General features: G+C 44.0%; 1 protein-coding gene across 1 annotated transcript in view; it reads left to right on the forward strand.

Annotated features, from left to right (window-relative positions):
• Positions 1-25814, forward strand: part of Ehbp1 (EH domain binding protein 1) — a 255761-nt gene that overhangs the window by 18027 nt on the left and 211920 nt on the right. Inside the window, 2 exon segments of the mRNA XM_032916220.1 lie at positions 14243-14300; positions 22996-23091. Coding sequence (XP_032772111.1) covers positions 14243-14300; positions 22996-23091 — 154 coding nt within the window.

The raw sequence follows: 25814 nt of genomic DNA on the forward strand, positions 1-25814 counted from the left end.
ACATGGAGTATTGAAACATGCAAAAATACTTTCTGAAACACCAACCTTTTAGGAATTTCAGATATCTTAGAAATGGTAATTATTCGACTGTGATACACATGTACCAGGATGGGTCCCAAAGGTTATATATATCTTTCATTCTGTGTAAAATAATTTTGGTTTTTATATTGCTTTGCCTTCTGTGATAGTATAATTAAATTTACTTTTTTATTCTTTTAATAAAACAATCCCAAGAAGTCTGGAAAGGAGAAGATGGAGAAGAGCTAGTGACTAGTGGCTTAGCATTTTCACAGTGAATTGGAGTCTTACATTTGATCCTTTCGTGCGTATTCTTTTTTTTCTTACCTTTGACCGTAAACTTTTCAGAGAATGGTTTTACTGATTGGTCATGTATTTCCCGTGGAGAGCAGACAAGTAAAGTTCTTTATGCACTGCTTGAAATAAAATAACTTAAATTACTTAGATTAGCATCTCCTAAAAGAAGGGAACAAGGGCTTCAACAATTAATTTCTGGGAAGAAAGGAGAAAGATTTTGTTATATTTTCTCATTTCCTATGGTGTTTCCTAGTGTGTCTAACAGTATAGATACAATAGCTATTAGAAATGAATATGTTGCTTTCTACTGAGTTCAATTTTTGAAGTGTAATTTTCAGCCAGCAGAAGAGTAGAAGAAGTTTGAGGAAATAAGCATCAACTGTAGAAATGGTAGTAGCTTGTTGACAAAATACTTGGTAGGTGATTTTGACCTTTTCTCAACGTGAAATGAGCCTTGTGTTTACTGTACTATGCAAGTTGGAAGAAAAGAATCCAGTTATAAGCATTGTCAGCATTGTGGGTGCAGTCGGGGGTCAAAGAGCTCCTAGGACTCCACCCAGCTCACTAGCTTGTAATCTGCTCTGTCATATCCTTATCATGGTCCATTGCCCTGGATTCCATAGTACTTCCTGCAGTGCTGAAGGGCTGGAGGGGACAGCCTTGCCTTGTTCCTAATTTTATCTATTAAGTATGATGCTAGCTCGTGTGTGTGTGTGTGTGTGTGTGTGTGTGTGTGTCTGTGTGTCTGTGTGTAAAAAAAGTTTCTTTATAAACCAAGTTGGCTGTGAGGTTTTTTGTTGTCGTTGAAAGAGTTTTTATTTCTCCTTCATTTTATTTTTCCCTTCTAGGCAGGGAAAATTTTTCACATGCTTAGGGCTCTGTTTCAGTGCAAGGTTGCCTGGATTTGTTACTTTAAACTTGAGGTGAGGCAAAGACAGATCCGTGGTAGAGGAAACTTTGCCTAAGGTTTCCAAGCTACTTTGTGGAGACAAGCGTGTGTCCAACCTTCTCCCCTTTGTGTGTGTGTGTGGTCATGTATGTGTGCGTGTGTACAGTGTGTGCATGAGTATCAGTTGATGTCTTTTTCTCAAATTGTATCAGCATTATCATAAAAGTATTCTTTGAGGTGTAAGCACATGAACACGAAGGTACTGAATGGGATCGCACATGGAAAATAAGTACTTAGGAACTGTATAGATATGCAAGCAGTTGGTTGTGTATTGAATATAAAAAGAAAATTAATGTAAATGCTCATGAAATGCCATCAAAAGTAGAGGAATGTCCTGAGACAGCTCTTGCTTCTCCACCTTATTTTTTGAGGCAGAGGCTCTTAGTGTCCTGGCCTGCCTCTGCCTGGTTTGGCTGGCCCGTCTGGCTCATATGCGAGGCCTGTCCTGCCTCCCTAGAGCTGGAGTTGCCAGTGTGCAGATCCTTGCTTGGCTTTTAGGTTTGCTGAGGCCTGGAGTCAGGTTCTCACGACTACATGACAAGCACGCTACTGACTGAACCATCTCCCGCTTTTGCGCTCTCTCTCTCTCTCTCTCTCTCTCTCTCTCTCTCTCTCTCTCTCTCTCTCTCTCTCTCTCTCTCTCTCTCTCTCTCTCTCTCTCTCTGCTCTTGTCTCCTAGCCCTATCCTGTGTACGACTGAAAGTGTACTGATTCCTTCCTCACAGTTTACACAGTTAATTTAACAGCAGTAGGCAAAAGTCCCAAGTTCCCATTCCCCACTGAGAGTCAAGGCAAATTCTTAGGGTTAACCCATATAAAATAAAAGAGACGGTCTGTACCCTAAGCCATCATGCAGTGCTGAGACAAGCATGGACATTCACACTTCAAAGGGGAGGAAGGATGGGTAGGATTAAAACAATGCTGATTCCTAGCAGGGGAAACATTGGGCCCTGAGCTCTGCCCAGTTGTGGTGGCATGATGCAGGGTTGGGTTCCTGCCCCTATTCCTTTCCTCACTGTAACCCATGTGACCTTTCCTTGGGGCTGGCTCTGCTTCTGCCTGTAACTCTTTTGGTCCTGTGTTCTGGCATCTCCAGTGTCCTTAGGTTTTGAAATGTCACTTCTACTCTTGAAGATTTGAATATTATTCTCAGGGATAATAATAGTTGCCTCCAGGGAACACTGTCCAGCTAATCCCACATTGCCTGACCTCTTGGCCTGGTGGAAGAGTCCATGACCCCCAAGGTTTGCAGTCTCCATGTCTGCAAAGCTGGTGCCAGGTGGAGGATGCCAGGGGTTGCTTCTGGGGCAGTGGGGCAGTGGGGCAGTGGGGCAGTGGGTCAGGGTCTTGACCCTCTTGTGCTGAGCCTGCACTGTGTTGAGTGCCTGGGCAATAGAACATGATGAGATGAATCCAGAAAACAGTGTCCTAGGTGGCCCTGTTGAGCAGAGTGCCAGTGGCTCGCTCTCCTCAAGGGAAAATCTTTCAATTGGGTTTTCCCTTTCATACTCAGGAACCTGTGATGGGTATGGCCTAGCCGTTGTCCAAGGTTCTTTTTCCCTCTGGGACCTCTAGTATCCTGGTCTAGCTTGGAATGGTTTTGAGTTAGGTCACTGGTACAAGTGACATCTGGGGACCTTTTATTCTCTGATATATTAGAAGTCAGTCAGATAATTTACCTTTTGGATTTATTCAAATTATTTTATCTTTTGAAAAAAAATCTGTTTCATCGTAGTTCCAAATTTTCCATATTATTATCTTCAACTCTGTTTTATGCTTTCTTAGTTAAAAAAAACATAACTTTTAGAACGTTTTCTTCCTTATTAAACGTGCGCTCATACTCTTTTTATATGTGTGCATGCTCCCTGTGTACATGTGTGGAGGTCAGAGGTCAGTGTTGGACGTCTTCCTGTGTTGCTCCTCGGCTTGTATTTGAGGCAAGGTCTCTCACTGAACGAAAAGCTCACCAGGTGATCAGATAGACTGGTCAGCGTGTCCTTAAGCTCTCCTGTGTGTGCCTCCTAGTGTGGGGATTGCAGAACGGGCTGTACCACATGCCTGGCTTTTCATGTGGTCCCGTGCTGGTGTGGCAAGCCCTGCACCTGCACTACAGTCTCCACAGCTCCCTCTTTGTGTTGTCCACGCCTGCAATGTTGTCCCTGGCTGCCTCTGAGCACGCTGGTTCTGCTCTCTGTCCATCCAGCTCCTGTTTTCTCTCCTTTTCTTCCTCTCATGTTTCTTTTTGTTGGCATTTTGTCTTTTATATTGGGTTTTTCTTAGGCAGCCCGTGGCTGTGCGTATTAAAGATGGAGACAGGTAAGCAGGTGCGTGGAGTGGTCGGTAGCCTGCCCTCCTTTGTGAGCGGATGCTGTCTTCCCTCTTTCCTCCTCCTCCTTCCTTTCCTCTTCTCCTCTCTCTGTTGCCCACTCTTGCTCTCTCCACACACAGTACCGTTTACTAGTATAAGTGAGTTACAGACTTCTTTGTGTTGTGGGTGTATTGTGTGTGCGTGCGTGCACACATGTGGAACACTTGTTCGTTCTTCTTCCCAGGTCACTATCTAGTTTTTCTAATATAAAGGTATTTCTGAGCCAAGAAGCACAATAATGAGTCATTGTTGCGTATGTATGAAATACAGATTTCAAATATGCTTGCTTTCTTTGTTGTTTTAAAGTACTGCCCACAGTGATTCTTTTAATTTTACCCACTCTCTATTTCCTATGCCTGTTGGAAAAAGTCTTACATGCCATCAACACAAATACTAGTATTCTCATGTGTTATCTATTTTCATGTTGTTTCACGGGCTCTCATATTACAGTCAGAAGCCCTGTGGGGCTGAGACGGTAGAAGTAGCAGAAGACGAGCGGCCATTTAACCCAGGTCTGCCTGTCTTTATGGGGCTCTGCTTTGCCTCTGCGTTCTCTCAACGAAATGCTTTTTGAAGACTCCGCCTCCCAAGGAAATCTCTCGAGAACTTTAAAGTCAGAATCAAGACAGATAGACTAAATCATCAGTTACAGAGTAGACGGAGTAAATTGTGTGATTACTTGTAAGGGCGTGGCTAGATTGATAGAGTGTTTCTACTTGCGTCTGTTTCGGGGAATCGGACACATAGCCCCAGAAACTGAGTTTAGTGTTAGTGACATGTGAGCTTCATCCCAGGGCCAGGAAATGAACAGTAAGGAGTAAGCTAAATGAAAGGAAACATTCCATGTGGTTCTTCTAGTAACAGTAAAGTGGTGTTGTTTGGGAGATGTGTATTACACACACACACACATATTACACACACACATTTCACACACACATATATTACACACACACATTACACACATATTACACACACATTACACACACATATATACTACACACATATATTACACATACATATTACACACACATCACACACACATATTACACACACACATTTCACACACACATTACACACACACATCACACACACACACTACACACACATATTACACACACACACACATATTACACACATTTCACACACACATATATTACACACACATTACACACACATTACACACACATTACACACACATATATATTACACACACATATTACACACACATTACACACATATTACACACACACATATTACACACACACAGTCACTCGTAGCGCTGATTATCTCTTTCTAAGTGTTTTATCTTACTGAATTGTGTGCTTATGATGGCTTGTCAAAAACGACTTCCGCTCACATAGGCCAAACTCTGCTTCCGTGTGAGTGTGTTTTTGGCTCTTAAACACTGGCACAAACATTCTAGAGAAAAGGTCAGCCAGAGAGCATGTATTTCATCAGTTCAATATTTTTAGTCACTCAAAGATACTTTTGAAAACAAAATGATACAAAGTGTAATTTTAAAAGCTTATTTTTATTTGTGACAAAGCTCTTTGACACTTTTCCTATTAGGACCGCCATTCATTTGTACAGGATGGAGGTATACCTGAGTGCCTGGGTACTCGTTTATTTAACCTGATGTGTGTCCGTACACATTTTAATCTACTGAATTATTAGAGTTGCTAAATTGCCTGTGAAGGAAGCATAAAGTGAGCATAATTAACTAGGTGTGCGTGAGACACAGGCGCAGGCAGATGTCCCTACTCAAGGGTAAAACCTGGAGACAGAGGGAAGTCAGAGTGCCTGCGATCATTGTCCCCCATTGTCTCAGTGTTCTTAGCCCCGGACCATGAAATGTTCCGATGTGGCTGAGGGCCCTTTCCACAGGGGAGGCTCGCATACCGAGGCTTCTGTGCACATCAAGTCTGTTATTCATCATTTTAAGTGGTTCCTGGACTCTATAAGAGGAATGTGTGCTTTTCATGTTCTAAAGGTCTCTTATTTTTAAATAGCCCAGAGGCTTAAATATAAGTTTGAGTTCTTTATCTCTAGAAACATTGATTTCATATTAGTGAAAAAGATTAGGTAACATTTTGGTCCCAGCACTTTGAAACGTAAGCTCCCTCAAGATAACAGCTATTATAATCACTACAGAGGGGTTGCGGAGGGCGATGTCTGCTTTAGGGAGTCGTCTAAAATGTCGGTAGGTTGCTGTAGTACACATAGCAGAAATACAAATAGCCTAACCTAATAAAAATTTACTTTAAGAATGATTTTTATTTTTAACTGTGTGTATATGTGTTCTATGCACACGAATGCAGCTGCCCTTGGGTACCCCTGGAGGTGGAGTAACAGACAGCACAAGCCATCTGACATGGGTGCTGGGAATCGGACTGGGGTCCTCTGGAGCCATTTCTACAGCTGAAAAGTTACTGTCTAGGAGCTTCTCAGAGTAGAGCGGTCATCTGAGGTCAGCTGGCCTTCTGTGTGATCATCGAGGGTCCCATGTACCAGTGCTCTCTGCTGAAGGGTGCTAGAGTCAAGTAGGCTCGAGTTCAAACATTTTCCATTCACCGCACTCCACAAGCCACGCCTTTACCTGTGGAGCCATCTCAGGGCCGACTGTGTAAGGCGCTGGAGGTGAGGGAGTGTGGGAGGCGTCATCTATACCTCACAGGGTCAGTACTGTGTGTTAGGTGGAAGCCAGGGACTGCTGCCATTTCTGTGATATTGTTAATGTTCATTAGCTAATTCAAGAGTGTTAGCGACTGCCCTGCCTGCAGTTCTGACTTCTCTAACTAGAGTGGTAGTGACTGCCCTGTCTGCAGTTCTCTTACATTAGCAGCTGTTTAGTGTCATCTAATATTCTGAGTCACTGAAGCACAGTATTTAGGACTAGCTTCAGGTGTTGACCAGCCCCTTTACACTTGAGAACCTTAAGTAAGAGCCCCTAATGGCTCTACAGTCTTTGGTGCCAATCCTAGGAAAAGCAAGTGTTCTACCACAGTCTGGGATTCCTTTCTCTGGGTCGTACCATCTGGAAATTGACATGTGTCTCCTAGGCTCAAACAAAGGTGTTTCCTTATATTTTTCCCTTCTTAGATACTGACTCTGGCAAAGTGAGAGCTGTAGTTGACATTGAGGTGAATGTAGGATCTGAAGCATGTGTGGTGTTATTCGGACCCACCCAGCCTTTCTGGACCCAGTAGGAGGACCCAGGAATAAAGTGGCTTCCGAAGGGAAGACTGTTAGGTCAAGTAGGGGCCCAGTAGGCGCTGCTTTAAAACCTTTTCTTAGACCTTGGAAATACTGAGTTAACTGAAGACAGAATTGCTACTCTTTCCCCTACAGTCTGTTGACTTAGAAAAAGAAATTTAGTCTGAAGACTCTTTAGATTCAATAAATTTTAAAAATCAATTTCATTTTTCTCCTCTTTTAATTCTAAATGTACAAGTATTGTAACTCATTGCATGTCTTTATGCCATTCCCAGCATAAAATAATATGAATAGTATACATCTAATTTAAATATAATATAAATAAATAGTAGAAGGTATAGAAAAGTTTATTCCTTTTTCGCCTTCTCTAAGAAATGTTAATATAAAAATGCTATATTAGCTCATTCCCTTCCTCTTTTCAACTAATTCTATTTCTGCTTTCATGACCGAGTGTGTCTGCGTGTACATGTGTCTGTGTGTCTGTGTGTCTGTGTGTGTGTGCATGTGTGTGTATGTATGTATGTGTGTACATGTATGTGTGTGTATGTATGTGTGTGTATGTCTGCTGTGCGTGTGTGTATTCATGTGTGTGTATGCATGTGTGTGTATGTATGTGTGTGTATGTATGTATGTATGTGTGTGTATGTCTGCGTGTACATGTGTGTGTATCTGTGTGTGTGTGTGTGTGTGTGTGTGTGTGTGTGTGTGCATGTGTGATGAGTTCCATTAGGTTTATTTTCAGAGCATAGATGACAGTTTGTTCATAGGAATACGGGTTCTTAGAGTGGCTATATCATTGAAGAAAGTGTCTCTCTCTCCCTCAGCAATCTTCATCAGTGAGGGCGAGCCCTGTGGCCTCCTCCTCTTCCTTGGCTGACCCAGGAAGCTTTCTAGAGTACTGCAGCCGTGGTGTGTTCTGAACTTGGTGTCTGGAACGGCTTCCCCCGGTTCCCTCTGGTTCTTAACTTTCTTTCCCCCTTCTCCTGACCTGTTCCTGAGCCTTGGAGGCAGTGATACAAATGTCGTTTACTGCCGGGCATTGAACATTCATTTGTTCTTAGTGCTTTGACCAATACTGTGCACTCATTGTAGAAACAATAGAAAAGCTTATTTCCTATTGACTATCGATCTTTGGTACCTCACTGAGAGATACCAATGGGTCTACCTTAGTGTATAGCCCAGACAACACCTAAACTCTGCATTAACACAAATGCTAAGCACTGTCACATGCTTATAGTGACCTTGGAAGAGACTTTAATTGCTGTGTAATTTGCTAAGCAGACGTACTGTAATTAGTCACTCATCTGTCATGGGACTTTACGATAAAAGTGTCATTATAAATCGCAGTTTTTACAAATTCTGAATCAAATTGCTGGCCCTGTTGAGCAGGTTTTTTTTTTCTTTTTTTTTTTGAAGCGTGTGCTTCCTGAGACGTTTAGGAGCACATGACTTCCTGCAGAAGACCCCTTTACTTTGTGTGTGTCCGACATGGGGCCTCCACTGGACAGTTGGCTTTTTACCTCATACTGGCTCGTAAACTCAGTCGCGGGTCAGCGTGTCTGCTCGCACTGCTGAATCTCCCGCTCCACCCAGCATTAGGATCGTAGCAGGCATGGCGTTTGTTAGGTGCTTCTGAAGCTTTTAGAACAGTGGCTCTCAACCCATGGGTCTCGACTTCTTCTGCAAACCTCTGTCTCTAAAAATATTTACATTACCGTTCATAACAGTAGCAAAATTACAGTTAGGAAGTAGCAATGGAAATAATGTTACGGTTGGGGTCGCCGCAGTGTGATGTACTGTATCAAGGGGTCATGGCATTAAGAAGGTGGAGAACCACTGTTTAAGAATGTTATATGACTGGTTTTGGATTTTTAAAGACACCTTTGAAGGTTTGCATACACGAGTGTAGAAAGAGTCTAGGGATTTACCTTTACATTAGAAATGGTTTTCTTTATGCTCACCATCCCACCCGGCCATGGGAAAGAGAGGACAGAAGTCCTGCTCAGTAGTCTGGACCTTGTGACTCCGCTCTTCCGTTTCCTATGCTATCCTCCATTTCTCCCTGATCCTCCCGCTTCTCTCTGGAATCCGGGGTCAGAACCATGGTGCTACAGCGCTTGCTCCCTCACATTCAAGTTGTCCATTGTTATGGTCTCTGAAGGTAAAGCAGAAGGGGATATTTTCTTGTCTTTATGTTTTGAGATGCGGTGTTACTCTGTAGCCGAGGCTAGATTAATATTTCCTGTCTAGGCTAGCCTCAAAAGCTGATATGTTCCAACAGACCCACCGAAAGGCTTCAGGTTACCAGGGAAACCCCTTAAACAGCTTTTGTTGGAAGTGTGGCTGCATACATTTCATTGGTGTGTCTCCAATATATTTAAATACCTGTAAGGTGCCTCTCCTGTCCCCTCCTCTGTCCCCTATGAGGCCTGCAACCCTGTTACTACTTGGCTAAACATGGTGGTTGAATCTCCCCGAGACCAGAGCTCTACCAGATTTTCTTGACTTTCTTGCTAGGAAGTTCTATAATTGCAGGTCAGGCCCTCTGATGGCTGTGGTAAACTCTAACAACAACGTGTCCCTTTCCCTTGTAAGTTCCCTAGTGAATATTTAATGGTTCTTTTTAGCACGGTATGAAAGCATAAAATATTAATTGCAGTCAGGCGGTCATCGTTGTCGTCTGTACACTTGTTCTTGAGGGCCGCTCACTTCTGAACATTCCTCTTGATAATGATAAACTACACCCATCTCTATCAGGCACATGGTGTGTGTGTGTGTGTGTGTGTGTGTGTGTGTGTGTGTGTGTGTGTTTGTGTCCCATGGTGCTAGGGATCAGACACAGGGCCTTGCACAAACGTGTTCCGTAAGCACTCTCCCACTCACTTACATCCACATCCCTAAGTGAAGACGTCTACACTGTTGATAGGATTAGAGTCAGAAAAACGTTTAACCCCAGGAGATATTTTCAAGTATGGCACTTCTGTTCTGCTGCATCCTCGGAACAGGGGCATGCAGTTTAGAGGGCTGTTCTTCCTGTTCTGCCATGTTAAAAGTCTTCACTTCCCTGAGGCATTAAGTTGGGTGGAGGCGGGGAGAAAGTGCAGTTAGTTCAAACAGCAGTGCTGGGCACTGTGGCTGGTGGAGAGACCCTTTTGTGACAGTCGCTGGTGATTTAAGCCATGAAGTGTGGGGTGTGTTCACCATGGTCCATGTTAGCCGGTGGGTCTCTGTTGTCACTGTTGCCGTCACCTGTGGGATTTTAAAAACTCTGCACACTAGACCTATTAAATCAGATTCCCCAAGGCTGGAAGTTAAGCACCAGTAGTTTTTTAAAAGATTTTGGAGTTGGGGATTGGTCCTCAGCTCCGAAAAAAAAAAAAAAAAGACAAAATAACAAAACGTTTTCCCAGAGGATTTAATGTGTAGCCAAGGTCAGCATCCTTGTGAAGTTCACGTAAGCTGCAGAGAAGGCCTGGTGGATTGCTGCTGGTTCGGTTAGATTTCCTCCATTAGGATTAACCATTTGGATATTCTCAGATGCAACGTAGGTTCCTTCTTTTCAGTAAGAAATGGTCATGGGCCTTACCCTTGTACTAAGCTTTTATTAGTCGCTAGTAACAGAAAGTTGATCAGCTAGTGTGGTCTTGTAGGGGGGGTAGAAATAATGGTATCATATCACACGCAAAGAATGTAAATAGAGGCATGGCTTGGGTATTTGCTGGGGACATAGACTCTGCCTCAGATTTCGGGCACGTGCATGTGTGTGTGTGTGCGTGCGTGCATCTGTGCATGCGTGTGTGTGTGTGTGTGTGTGTGTGTGTGTGTGTGTGTAGTGGCATTGTGTGTTAGAGTGGAGGGTGTTAAGGTGAAATAAAAAATGGTCAAAATCCACAAAGGGCCACAAAATAAGAGTATATCCAATAGGAAAGGGAGAGATAGAGGCAGGGCTTCCCCATGACATCTGAAGATGTTAAGATGTGTGGCTGAGGGAAGATGCTTATGAGGTATGCAGAGTTATGCTAGAAGCTAAGTCAGCCTCCAGTGGCTGGCTGCTTAATCAACTGAAGACTGACTGTTATCTTGCATGACTAGGGGCCCCGGGTCAGATATGTATATAGGGTCTCAGTGGATCATCTTAAACTGCAGCTGCTCAGGGGAGATTGAGCAGAGGACAGGGAAAGGAGGGGAGAAAAGAGTGAAGGGGAAAGAGGGAGAATAGGAGGATGAAGAAGAGGAGGAGGAGGAGGAGGAGGGGGAGGAGGAGGAGGAGGAGGGGGGAGGAGGAGAGGAAGAGGAGGAGGAGGAGGAGGAGGAGGAGGAGGAGGAGGAAGAGGAGGAGGAGGAGGAGGAGGAGGAACCAGAAAAGTTCAACTTTTACTTATCTGATGTGATTGTCATCTCCGAGGCTCACTGCCTCTGTCTGCTAACCTAGCCTAGTCCTGGAAGCCTCTAGCCTCCATACAATCTAATTTAGGTCTGGAGTGTTTTCAGCCTCTGAGACTTGCTGCTGAATAAGCTCACCCTTTCTAGCTTTTTCTGATGTTTGGGTGGCTGGTTCACCTCAGCTGTTCTGGCTCAAACCCCTCTCCAAGCTGACTGATTCAATCTGGCTTCTCTCTCAGTCTCTGACTTTTTGTTCTGCTTGGCCCCAAACTAACTCTGGCCTCTGTTCTAATCTTCTGGTTCCTTCTCACTCTGGCTCATTCTGACTTCACCGGTGTCTAACTTGCTCTCTCTCTGCAACCTGTCTCTGTACAGCTGCCCTGGTAACACTGCCTCTCTCTCTCTCTCTCTCTCTCTCTCTCTCTCTCTCTCTCTCTCTCTCTTTCTTTTTATTTACTTTATGTCTGAATACACTGTCACTGTCTTCAGACACACCAGAAGAGGGCATCAGATCCCATTACAGATGGTTGTGAGTCACCATGTGGTTGCTGGGAAAGGAACTCAGGACCTCTGGAGGAGCAATCAGTGCTCTCAACCACTGAGCCATCTCTCCAGCCCCAAGCTGCTCTTTCTTAACTAGCCTCTTTTCTCTCTCTTCTCATGAGAGTTGGGCATATTCTATTCTGTCAAATCTTTCTGTGATTAATCACTTTGTCTGTCACTCAATTAGACATCACTTTCAAACAGGGGTACTTCCTTCTATGAACTAACCTTACCTTCATTGTTTGGGATTAAAGGTGAGTGCTAAGGGCATTTCTGTATCCAGCTAGAAGGACTAAAGGCTGAGCTCCACTACAACTAGAAACTGTTTTTTCAGTAAATATCCAACATCACAGTTCACAGTGTGATCAAATATCCTGCAGCAGGGGGCAGAGGAGGGGAGAGTGGAGGGAGAGGAGGGTGTTTGGTTTTCGTTTTAAATTTCAGGTTATTGTCTAATCTTGGCGCTGAGATGCAGATGAACGCCGCTTGGTAGAAATTGTCGTCCCTATTACTTGGTCACTGCTCCCAGTATCTCACTTTGGGAACATTTCACAATTGAATTACCATCAGAACCATCATATATTTGAATAAGTCTTTATGCAAACAGTTTTCATGATTGCACCTTTGTGTTATTTTGTGCCAGTGTGTGTGTGTGTGTGTGTGTGTGTGTGTGTGTATTGCGTCAGATTCTGTCCCACAGAAAGAACATCCATTAGCATTTATCTTATTTCTTTTGCTTCTGCAGATCTTGCCTCTTTACATTGAGAATACATTATTTTGTATATATGTAATCATTTGCACATTAGTGTGTGTGTGTGTGTGTGTGTGTGTGTGTGTTTTCTGTGGGCTCTTGCATCATGCGTGCAGTTGGGTCTCTGCTTCTCTTGTGTGGCTTTGACCATTGGGCACAGGCAGGCAGACTTGGCAGCAGCCGCCTGCCTGGCCCTCAGTGGGGCTCCGGCGACGGCCTGGCTGGACACAGACTTTAGGGCAGCCGCTGCCTCCTCTTGCACTTGCACATCTGGACGCCATTGTCTCAGGGATTGTTGTTGCCAATGAGAGGTTTAATCCCTTCTGCCAGTTTCATTACTCATTTGTCAGCGACTTTGTTTTCGCGCTTTATTCTTTTATGATTTCTCTATATTTCTGCCCCTCTACAGTTTAGTTGTAACGTATGTAGTTGTGGGTTTACATTTCCTTTTCCTGTCTACTCTCTGAGGCATACGTGCATAACTTTCTTTCCAGTAACGAGGATTTACCAGGCCCTCACACATGCCAGGCAAAGGTTCTAGGCCCTTTTCACTCTTTCTTTTGAGCTGGATCCCTCTGCTCAGGGTTGGGTTTGATCTTCTGACCCTGTGTCACAGCCGTCTCAGGGAGCACCTCGCATTGTAGGCTGTGTCACCAAGCCTGGCACAGAGAGCATTTTAACTAAGTGTCTTAAAGAATGAAAATGTAAGTACGAGAGCTGATAATCAAACATGCGCCCTTGTTTTCTAGGCACATGAAGGAAGACCTTGCTGCAGTAGCTAAGATGCATTGTTTTAGTTCACTCCCATTAGCAGGCAATAGGAAAGAGGGCTCTGTGGGCTTGGCAGGTCTCAGCTGCAGGCGGGGCTCCGTCAGTGTTTTGCTCAGGTGTTTATCTTGGCAGTTTTTAAAAATGAGACTGGAAGATACAGGTAATATTTGTGTGGGTTTCCGGCACAGCATCACTTTGTGAGGGCAATTAGGTGGTTACGCAAACCTTCGAGCTATCCGCCATCCATACCGCTGCATCGCCCACAATGCCTTCCGAGTGCTTCTCCAGTTAAAAGGGATAAATCGCAAGAAGTGAGGCATTGTGGGAGGGCCCAGATGTAGGCTCTCTAAAGTCAGCTTTAACTCAGGCATGTCACTTGGTTCGTCACGGGAATTGATTTGGTATACTTTTAAAGAAACGTCTCTAGAGGAAATACTAGTTATTTCAAGAGATCATATCTGAGTTTAGCATCTACTGTACTGAGGAGAACTGAAACTTAACTGCTTCGTGTAATTAAAGTAGTAGACACTTTTGTTCTTTTGTGTGTCTGCCTGTGGGGTGTGCATGTCTTGTGCACATGTGTTCACTCAGCTGTGTGCTTGTGTGGAAGCAGAGGTCAGTTTCTGATGTCTTTATCGGTGTCCATCGTAGTTTTCACACAGGCTTCTTACGGAACCCGCAGCCATCTTTTGACTAGGCTGTCTGGGATCCTCCTGTCCCTGCCCTCAGATGGGGTTCCAGGACACACAGCCACATCCAACTTCTTTTTATCTCAGTGCTAGGTGTGGGAAATCAGGCTCTCACGATTGTGAAAGCTTTTCACTTGGAGCCACCCCGGCCACCCCGGCCACCGTTGTCCTTTTATAGGCACTAAAACTAAACTTGGATTAATGTGGTTTATGATGAATTATATTGAATTTCTTCCTTTCTTTGTTTTTCAATTTAACAGGCAACCAGATAAACTGGTGGTTGTTTGGACAAGAAGAAGCCGAAGGAAGTCTTCCAAGGTTAGTCTGCTCTGAACAGTCACCACGTGGATGTTTGTCCCCAGGATTAATGTGTTGGAGGCTGGGAGGGGCAGCTTAGCATTTTGAGGAGCGGCCGACTGTCCGAGTTCATTGCTGGGTGCAGGAGAGGAGGAGTTGGCTTTCTCGAAGATGTCGATTTGTTTCTCTTTGTACTGATAGTTCTGTACATGGAGACTGGCACAGGATTTTAAATGTGCAGCAGAGTTCTTCGGCTGTTTTAAACATCCTGTTCTGTAGATGATCATATTTTTGTGAGCATATAGCTGTATACATATTTATTAGAGGTTAGTTTTTTTTCATGTAGATAAATTGATATTATGTACTAAAAGTACCTTTTCAAGGTGGTTTTGTTTTTGAGACAGGGTCTCATTTTGTGTTTCAGGCTGACTTAGAATTGTGCTCCTCCCTTTCTGCTTCCCAGTGTTGGGATTGCAAGTGTGTGCCATCATATCTGGCCTCCAGGTTTATTTTTATTAAGCTAAAACTTAAGCGTTCAAAATTAATCACACCTTGGTTATTCGGGACACCATGACCATGGCAACTCTATGAGAGAAAGCACTTAAACTGGGGCTGACTTGCCTTTTCAGAAGTTTAGCCGTTATCATCCTAGCTGGGAGCCCGTTGGAAGGACATAGTGCAGGAGGAGAAACTGAGAGACACTGGGCCGGGCTTGGACTTTTGAAACCTCAAAGCACCCCTGCCCCACCCTTGATGCTCTTCCTCCCACAAGGCCAGGCTTCCTGATCCCACCTTGAGCTGCTCCCTGGTGACTAGGCATTCAGATATACAAGCCTATGGGGCCAGTCTCAACTACCACCGTTTACCTATAATAAATATGACCTCTATACTGATACTTGTATAAACATTACTCCTATCAAAGGGTAGATTGTGTCTTTTCCAGGCAGCTTCCAACCCTCAGAGGCCAGCACTGTTTTGATTTTACCTAGTTTTGAATTTTGTGCAAAAATGTTGCAGTAATATTTTGGTGTAACACTGTGTGGCTTTACAGTATTCTCCATTGTTTTTAGATAGCGCAGCCCTGTTTTGTGCCTGGTCTCCTTTGCTCAGCATCGTGGTTCTGCCATGTGTCCGTGCTCTTGTTGTCTTCTGTAGCTCATGGTCTCACTGCAGAATAGGACTCCATTCTTCCGTTACACTACCAACTAGTTCATTTCTCAGTCCCCTGGGTCTGAGCCTTTTCCCACTTCTTTCGAGTTAATTGTTTAAGTAGGTAGACAGTGATAGGGAAGACAGCTGACAGCAGCCCCTAGCCTCCTTACATGTGTGCACACACAGCACACATACATACACATACATACACATGCATACATGTGTGCACAAGAACTTGCCAGACACTCCTGCCAGCAGTATAGGAGTTGAAGCTGGTTCATGTCATGGACAGTATTTTCTTCAAGGCACATACATACCTGTAGTTCTGGGCATTATAATTTGGATACTGAGAAGGAGTTCTAAGTATGGACACAGTACTTCTCATTGCATCTACAGTGTTTGTTGAATTGACCAGAATAAAGTTGTTCTTTAAGTGCAATAGAGGAGTCTGACTATATCTGTAGTCTTTAGAGTAGACAAGGTAAGCACTTTTTGTCATTTGGTAGTCAGCTAGCAATTATTCTATAAGAGTTATGAAACACAATAAATGTAATAAATACTTTAGGTTGCAGGTCAGTTCAGAATATACTCGCCTTTGATATTAAATAAACTTTATTTAATTATATATTACAATTGAAGGAGTTTTTATGAAAGGAAGATTCTTTCTCATATGGTCTCAGATCCTGTTTGAGTCTAGGTAATGAAATTTAAACTTGAGGATACAGGTTAATTTTCTCAGAAGCTAGTGTTTTCTAGAAGAAATTACCTTTTATCTATTTCTTAGTTTTGCTTTTCTTCAAGATCCTCTGTTACACAGTCATCTCTCTGTATTTAGGATTTTCCCAGTCTGGTTTTTGTGAAACCTGTCTCCAAAAAAAAACCAAAACCAAAAACCCAAAACACCAGTCTTAAATGTATCTAAAGCTTCCTTCATCATTCCCTAAATAATATAGTAGGATAACAGGTATGTACACAGCCCCATGTTAGAGTGGGTACTGTATGTCTAGAGATGGTGTACAATACAGTGGAGCAATGCACAGGTCCCAGAGAAAAGGCTCACTGTGTATATCAGTCTGTGGGTTTGTGTACAAAGACAGTCCTGGACTCCTGTCCCAGGGGACTGTACTTTGGAACATGGAAGGTATATAACAGTTTATGAGAACTGATATGTTAAGCTCAGAACAGCATTTATATGTATATATGTAGTGTACATTTATGGAAATGTTTTAAAAATGATATATAATAACTAAATAAGGAAATTTAAAACTGACACTCAGATAAGCCATTATACTGACTGTTAAATTAGGTAGTACATGATAAGGCACATTTGCCTTTTTAATTTAAAGCTTAATTCCCAGTTAATTGCTCATTTTCTGTTGGTACATGTATATTTTATAGCTAACTATTTAGAGAGCTCATTGCAGATTCATTTGGTTAAAATAATTAGTATGGGCAATTAACACACTACGAAGCTTTCTACTTTCCTAAGTAATGACATTTGTAACACAGACTTTGTCAGGCTATAATTGATTTGTAAACATAGACATAAATAACTTTTCAGGATATGTGACAGTAGCAGCTGGGCAGCTGTGATAAACCAGAGAAAAATATGGCATATTAATTTTTACTTGTCTAAATTCCTATTTTCTAAATAGAAATTGAAGTTTGCAGAGAGGTTTAAGAATTCCAAAGGGGAAATCAGAGCTTTAAAATCCCCACCCAGTTTTTACTGTCCCTGTAAAAATTGCCTTCATAGCCTTGCATGGTGATTGAGCCTTTCAAATGTGTGCCCTCACAACTCATCTGGGAGAGTTACTTAAGTGGAGGTTGTGTTAGCAAGAGTAAAATTGTTTAATAGATGACATATGAAACATATGGATATATGCACTTTTAGAATTTGTAATAATTTGGATATTTTAGTGAAACTTTTTGTTCTGCATGTTTGTGTACATATGACTTAAAAGACATGGGAGCAGTTGTGTGTGCATAGTGCACAATGCATGTGTGCAGAGGCCTGAGGTCACATAGGGCATTTTCCCAGATTGTATTCATCTTGTATATTGAGGCAGGATCTCTCACTCGAACCCAGAGCTTGCCAGTTAGGCTGTCTAGGCTTGCTCCAGGCTTCTCTTCCCCAGTTCCTGGATTACAGCCAGGTGCCACATCCTTTGGGCGTGGCTTGCTGAACTCTTAGGTCCACACTGTTGCATGGCATGCATGTTACCTACCTCACTATCCCCTCAGTGAGACCTTGCAATTCTGTAGAGCACACACCAGTCTTTTAGATGGGTGTGACTTGAAATAAATAGAAAAATCAATGCGTTTTGTAGAGTTAGTACTTGTTCAGGTTTCATTTCTTTTATTGTCATAAATATTCTGAAGGGTTTTGTTAGTTTGTAGTTCCAAATTACAGCCCACCGATAAGGGGAAATCGAGGTAGAAATGCACATCACACCCAGACTCTTCCCAGGTGGTCCAAGTTGTGGCAAGTTCACATTCAATACTAGCTTTACACTCTCCTAAATTAAATAGTTACGTTTTTTCCCAGGCCTGCCCTTGGAAGGTACCAAAGGATGTTAATAGATGTGATTTAACAAGTAAGAAAGAAAAGCTGTGTCGATTCCTCTGTCTCCTGCGTGAGATACGAGTCGACCCGGGATCCCTGAGTCGACCCGGGATCTCGTTAATAAAAGCTACCTCTTGCTGTTACATCAAAAAAAAAAAAAAAAAAAAAAAGAAAGAAAAAAAGCTGTATACAGAGGTGAGCACTGAGTCCTAATCCTTTAGCTATCCTAGGACGTTGGCAAATGATCAAGTAATCACAGTCATCAGCTGGAGGGTAAAACCTTCGCTAACTGTCCTAAGGCAGTGAATACTTCTCCATGTGCAAGAAAACTGACCAAGCTTCTTAGAGCACTGGTATTTACCAACGATGTGGTGTTCATCCTGTCTGTCTGTCTCTTAAACTTATAGTTTACTTGGCTCAGTATAATTTTATCTATCTATCTATCTATCTATCTATCTATCTATCTATCTATCTATCTATCTATCTATCCATCTATCCATCCATCCACCCACCCAGCCAGTCACCCACCCACCCAATCACCAAAGTTATTGTTGGATACCTGTATTTCACTGTTTACCTAACTTAGGGTCTTGAATTACCTTTTTGTTAGTTAGTAAGTTCCTAGAAAACACAAATGCCTGACGTTTGCTAGGTTACAGACGGACATCACTCCTCCCGAGTTTTGTTGTTGTTGTGGGTGCTGAGTGTGTAACTCAGGTCATTGCACTTCTGCAGTAAGCACGCTGCTGAGCTGTCTTCTCCAACGTGTGTGTGTGTGTGTGTGTGTGTGTGTGTGTGTGTGTACACATGTGTGTGTGTGTGTGTGTGTACTTGAAGAGGCCAGGGAATGTCTTTGTTTGTCCTTGTTAGGAATCTTCTTTGAAGCAGGGCCTGGGGGTCACTAATTAGATTAGACCAGCTGGTTGGTGAGGCCCACAATCTTCCTGTCTCTGCCTCTCCAGCCCTGGGATTACAACCGTGTAAGCCATGCCTGCCGGTTTTAAAGGGTTCTGGAGAGCAAATGCAGGTCTGTGCTTGCAAGATGAGCCCTCCACCCCACATTCCTGGTTTACCACTTTGAATGTCCCTGATTTCTTCTTTAGAATTCCCTGGTCTGTTCAGCTAGAATGTGAGGGTCAGGTGACGATGTGAAGGAGCACTGAGTCAGCCTCTTAGGAGGTTAGCTGACATTGCCAGTGCCTTCCTTGTTCTTAGGATGCCAGGAAGCCAGAGCTGTGACTCTGACCCTTCCTTTGCTGGTGCCAGATAGGCTGACAGAGAGTGGGAAAGGGTGGCCTCCAGCATCTCGGGAGTCGCCATGCTCTGATTTTCACTGAAAGCCTTTCTTTTTGGTTGGTCAGCTTGTGGTTTTTGTCTCATCCTGAACTGAGGGATGGAAAAGTCATTCAGAAGATGATGCTTCTAAAGGACCCTGAGGAAATGCCTGGCACCCCATCTCCTTACTCCGCCCTTTTATTAGGTCCTATGTTTTCTAATTTTCCACATTTTATCTCTGTCATGCATAGGATGCTGAGTCCGTAGAGACCGAAGGTCGTCTTCCTATTGTGTGAGTCAAGGATATGGTTGGGCATAATGGGGGCTAGATGTAACCTAGGTTCCACTGGGTCTGGATTCTCCCTCTGGTTTTGGTTCAGGAAACCATTTTCTCTTAATGTTTATCTTCCTGTCTAACTTTTTTTTTTTTTTGATGGTTCCTTTCTTTAACTTTTTTTGATTCTTTGTGAATTTCACACCATGCACCGCAATCCCACGTATCTCTCTGCCCCCTCATACCGGCCCTCCGCCCTGGCAACCTTCCACCAAAAGAAAAACCTTGTGTAGAAGCTGTAGTGTGTCACAGCTTACCCTTTTGCTCACGCTTCTTTGCTTGCAGATATTCATTGCAGTGAGTCACTGGTGTGGTTGGGGGCCTCTCTACACTCTCACTACTGGATCTCCACTGGGCCTTCTCTTAGATATCCTCCTGCTGACCTGTGTCATGGAAATGTCCGGCTTTAGATCTGTAGGACCACCCTCTTCAAACATGTGCTCCAGCACTTTATCGATGGAGTAGATGTTGGGGTGGATCTAGGCCTTGGTGGTACGTGAGTTGTTCAGCCCACCAGCCCTCCTGTACCCACAGCACACACCACCAAGGTGACTTCTCCAGCGCTTCCCCAGCCAGCATGGAGCAGAGCCAGCCCTCCTGCTCTCATGTCCTCTGGGCCTGCTCTCCCGCACTCATGCCACCAGGGTGCTGCCTGGTGAGGTGCAGGGTCTGCTCTCTGGAGTGCTGCAGCAGGAAAGGGGCGTGGCCAGCTCACCCACTGTCAGAACCTCAGAGCCTGCTCTCCCAACTGCCATGTGTGGAGAGGGAGAGGGGGAAGAGGAGGAGGAAGGAGGTATCTTTCCCTTGCCCACACCACCACATAGCAGACAAGTGTCAGGGCCAGCTCTTTTCTGCTCACATCCTCAGGGTCAGCAACCAGGACCAGCTCTACCGTGCTTCCTGGGCAAGGGTGCAGTACCGCTCTCCCAGCACTGCAGCTGCTGAGGGCAAGGCCAGCTCTTCTGCTCTCTTATGATGCCCAAGCATCAACACGGCCCCAAGCAGCAGCTGAGACCAGGGCGTGTGCTTGGCCTTTAGTGGTAACAGACCCTGTCAGCTGCAGGGCCAGCATCCCAGACATGGCCCCAGTGGCAGCCAAGCCAGGATCCCACCTCGGCCTGAGGTGGCATCACCAACTACTCACATCAGGCTGTTCCTCACGACCCTCCAGTCCCCAGTTCTGCCTCTCTTCTTTACGCCCACATCCTTCTGCTTCTCTCTCTCCATCTCTCCACCACTACTTCTCTTAGTGATGCTCAGGGTTTCGGGTGCCCCAGCCCAGACTTCCTACTACCTATTCTCACTCTCCTAGGATCCTATCCGTTCCTAAGATTACGAGTCATCTGTGTACTGGTAATCTCCAAGTTTGTAGCAGATACTGAGGTTGATGGTGCTTCCGATTGGATCACCTGTCCTTATCTACCTAATAGGCAAGGGAGACTTGATGTGTATGAAACAGAGCCTCGCTTCATATACATTAATAGAATTTTCCCCTAGTTCCTCCGGGGCCGAGCAGCTTTACCCTCTACTTCATCCCCTTCAACCTCTCATACGTAAGGCAGTAGATCTTGCTGTCTGTAAAGGAGAGCATTCTGTACCCAGAACCTGGCTCCTCTGCCCTGCCTGCCTCAGCTCTCCTCGGGATTAGTCAGTGCTTTCCTGATTTTCTTAGTTGTGTTTATGTTCGAAGCCTGTTTTAGACACATCGGCTAAAACGAGTCAGCTTACACACACGCAGATCTTCATTCCTCTGCTTCAAACCTGCCAGTGGCCTCGGGTCTCCTACACGGTAAAACTGAGCGTCTTCTCAGAGGGCTGAGAGGACCTTACCTGGCTGGGCCTCCACTGTCTCTCTGGTGTCATCTCCTCCCTCACTATACCTCACGTCACCTCACTGTACACGTGCGCGTGCTCCTGCAGACTTATCGCCCACCCGCAGAGCTGTACTCGTGTGTCTGATTTCTTCATCCTTCAGGCTCCTCTCAGGAGTCAGTGCTTCCATGAAACCACCTCTGACTGCCCTGGAGATAACTGTTCTCCTCTGACCCCTCTATACGTAGCCTGCTTATTTTCCTGCATGGATGCCCACTGTAACACACTGCTTAGGTAATGGAGTGATTCGTGTGTCTCTCACTGCTTATACCATAAATGGCACCAGGGCAGATAGGTAGAGCTGTGTAGATGGTATCTGCCGAGTGAGCCGGTGAGCGGGGCAATGAACACCTCTCCCTCTAGGAAGGATTCTTATCCAGGGGTGATGAGCCTGACACAGCCAGCTCTTAGTTTGTGGACTGGCACATCAAATGTACTGTCTAGTTGTTGGCTTTTATTACCGTCTTCAGACACACCCACCAACAGCGCGTAAAGAGAAAGCTTGCTAGCCCTGCCCTGGCATGCCGTCTCCCTTCAGCTCAGCTTTGGTCAATAATGCAAAGAGGTGGTGATCTTTAAAATCTGGGTGGTAAAGTTTCCAAGGGAATTTTGGTAATCAAGGTTTATAAAGTAAAACACTCCCCAAGTCAGAAGATTTAGAGATACAATGTAGAATAGCTACTGTTCTCTTCCACCATTTCACCTAGATAAGAAGCATTGCAGTTAGGAGAAAGGAACTCAGATATGAAGTGTATGGTGAGGCCTCCCTCCCTCCTCCCTCCCTCCTCCCTCCCTCCTCTCTGTCCATCTCTGTCTTCCTGACTCTGGAGTCCATGGCATCCTGAGTTGCTGAGATCACAGACACATGGCTGTGTCCTGCTAGCTTTTCCTTTTTTAAGAGTGTGTGTGTGTGTGTGTGTGTGTGTGTGTGTGTGTGTGTGTGTGTGTAGGTGTCCTGTTTGCATGTATGTCATGCAGCACTTAAGTCTTGGTGTCCATGGAGGTCAGAGGAAGGCATTGGATGCCCTGGAACTGGAGTTACAGATGGTTGTGAGTCACCATGTGGGTGTTGGGAATCGAACCTAGGGTCTCTGAAAGAGCAGCCTGTGCTCTTAACTACTGAGCCATCTCTCCAGACTTGAGATTTTCTTTTTAAGGAATAAATTTGCCTTAAACTTCTCAGTCACAAGAATCACTTTTAAAATATTGCTCCTACCTGAAGTTTTCCGTAACCAGAAATAACAGCCTTTAAGAACATAAGACACCTTATTTTTGTGTCATTCCTCATGGCGTACCTGCATGTGCACGTGGTGGGACATAGGTGGTTTGCTTATAGATAGATGTATAGCTCTCACTTGTTTGAGCTTAATGCTTAAAAAGTTCTTTTTTCCCCATGCTTGCTTTTATTTTGACTAGTGACTTTTGTTTCAGGGAGACTACAGAATCTTAGTTGATAGCTAAATAAGGTTGATGACTTTTGTACGTCATAATTGAAGCTTTCACTTTTATTCTGGTAGGCACACAGCTGGCAACCTGGAATAAAAAATCCATATCGTGGTGTTGTTGTTTGGCCTGTTCCTGAAAACATCGAAATCACGGTGACTCTGTTCAAGGTAAGTTCTTCTTGTATAGTCTAAGTTTATAGGTATGGCTGTGTGTGCTCGTGCATACAGATTAGAGCGATCACTTGTGTCTCATCTCTTCATGACTTAATTTTCTCGGAAGTAAGCATTTATGCTCTGTAAAGGTAGAACGGTCCATGGACTCTTCTGTGTCCTACTTGCAGGAGACTGGACAGTGCTTTTCTCGTGGAAGCTAAAGCTTGTGAGGTGCTTTTGTTGGCTTTGCTTGATAGCAGTTGACTTTAAATCCAGTGTCCAATAGATGCTGACACTAATGCAGCATGATCATTATAATTAAAATTGATAGCTTGTTAACTGCTTCTTGGCTTTTTGATCAAGATCAAGTGCAGTTGTTAGAAAATGTGCATATCCATTACACACACACATACGCATACACACACACGTACACATGTATACACACATGTGCATGCGCACACACGTACACACACACTGTATGCGCGCACATGCACACGCGCACGCGCACACACACACACACACACACACAGCATTACTTCTCTGAATGATTCATGGTAAAGACATTATTTTCACAAAGGATTGGAAGGAGGAGGCATGCACTAAATATTTTAGGTCACTAAGTGAAAACAGTGAAATTAGAGCTCAGAATGTGAAGCCAGGGTAAACATGTGCTTTTGATTTCTTTGACCAAGTACACGGATTCTTGTGTTAGTCAGACTTCTCTTGTAGCTCTGATGGATACTTGAGAGAAACAACTCGAAGGAGCAAACAGTACATACATGTGTACACATACACATACATGTATGTATAAATGTGTATAATACATATACATACACATATATATATATATATATATATATATATATATATGTACATGTGTGTACAACTCTATTTGGCCTGTAGGTCAATGAAATCTGCCTAACTTTACTTGCCAGGTGCTGATACACACACACACACACACACACACACACACACACACACACACACACACTCGTATCTCGTATATTCTCTCTTCTCTCTCTCTCTCTCTCTCTCTCTCTTTCTCTCTCTCCACTTTTCATTGTGCTTGCCATATATATTACACACACAGCATTTTTATCATCTCCTTAATGCATAGGGAAAATTAGAGTCGAGCCAGTAGTGGCTCTTTTGTTTATCTTCTTTCCTAGGACTGTCAGAGTCAACCTGTCCCATTCTGTTAGTTGTCCTCAGAGGCCGCTATGAAGGAAGCCCTTCTTTCCTGTAGTTCTCCTGCTGTAGTCTCTGCTTACATCAGTTCATTTAATTCTCAGAGCTGCCCAAGGTTCTATCAATATTTCCATTTCACTGATAAGGAGCTAAGTCAGTGGGGATTGGAGTGTCCCCAGTACCTATGAGTCAGCTTTATCCTGTCCTCTGTGCCAGCAGTTCTCAACCTCGGATTGCGACCCCTCTGGGGCTTGTATATCAGATTCATTTCAGATATTTGTAGTATGATTTATAACAGTGGTAAAATTACAGCTATGGTAATCTTACGTTGGGAGGTCCCACAGCATGAAGAGCTGTACCAAAGGGTTTCAGTGTCAGGAAGGGTGCGGCCCACTGCTCTGTTCTGTGTTGTGTGCTCTGCAGTCATGGGCTGTGAACATTAACCACAACAGCACTGGAGGAAGACTTTAAACCATCTCATAAAGGGAATTTCTTGGCTAGTCTCCTCATATTGGTAAGACAGATGAACAGACAAGGTTGTACAGTGTTTGTGTTTATTTTAGTGGCAGAGAACAAGAGGCCGGAATGGAGACGGAGCAGGAACATGCTCCTAACTATTTCTTTGGGGAACTGACAGATGATTCTGAGTTAAAAGTAGCTATTACGACTTGTTGCTTGGAAGATTGAGTTAAGTATGGTTTCCAGTTCTGATGTGGGCGTGTGCTCCTCACTCAACTTTCATGCCTCTGAGGAGTAAGATAAAGGGAAGATCCCCCCACCCCCTGCTTTCCTAGTTTGTAGTATCAGACACTTCTCCTCAGTCATATTACGGAGCTTTGAAACTATTTCCAGTATTTAAATTAGTATTTTCAGTGGATCCTTTATCTTTCACATCATGTAGAATTCAGGTAGAAAAACGAAAAATAAAAGGAACAAAATGAAACAATTGTATTCTTTCATGGTAATGTTTGGATCTTGTTTTGGAACAGCCCTTAAATATTCCAGCAAAGAGTTTCCTCATACTTTCCCCTTCTATCAAATTTCACAGTTGACTTAATTTTAGAATTGTAAAGGGAAAGGGCTGCTCCGGGTCCCTTTGTTGTCAGTGAGACAGTCGGACAAGTAAACTCACAGAAATGGGTTTTGAATTATTTATTTATTTTGTAAAAATTTATTTACTTTGTGTGCACGAGTGTTTTGTCCATATCTCTGTCTCTGCTGCCTGTGGGAGGCATGGACCCTGGAACTGGGCGGTCTGAGGCACCACTGGCTGAGATTGTTACCCAGGTCCTCTGGAAGAGCAGCACTCAGTGACCATAACTGTCGAGAAGCCACTCCAGCCCCCTAAACTCTTAAAAACAGCCCTTTATCTATGCAGTGTTTGCCTGCTTGTGTGTCTGTGTGATGTGTGTCTGTGCGATGTGTGTCTGTGTGTCTGTGTGATGTGTGTCTGAGTGTCTGTGTGTGTGTGTCTGTGTGATGTGTGTCTGTGTGGTGTGTGTCTGTGTGATGTGTGTCTGTGTGATGTGTGTCTGTGTGATGTGTGTCTG

The sequence above is a fragment of the Rattus rattus genome, chromosome 11 (assembly GCF_011064425.1).
Source record: "Rattus rattus isolate New Zealand chromosome 11, Rrattus_CSIRO_v1, whole genome shotgun sequence".
Taxonomy (NCBI): domain Eukaryota; kingdom Metazoa; phylum Chordata; class Mammalia; order Rodentia; family Muridae; genus Rattus; species Rattus rattus.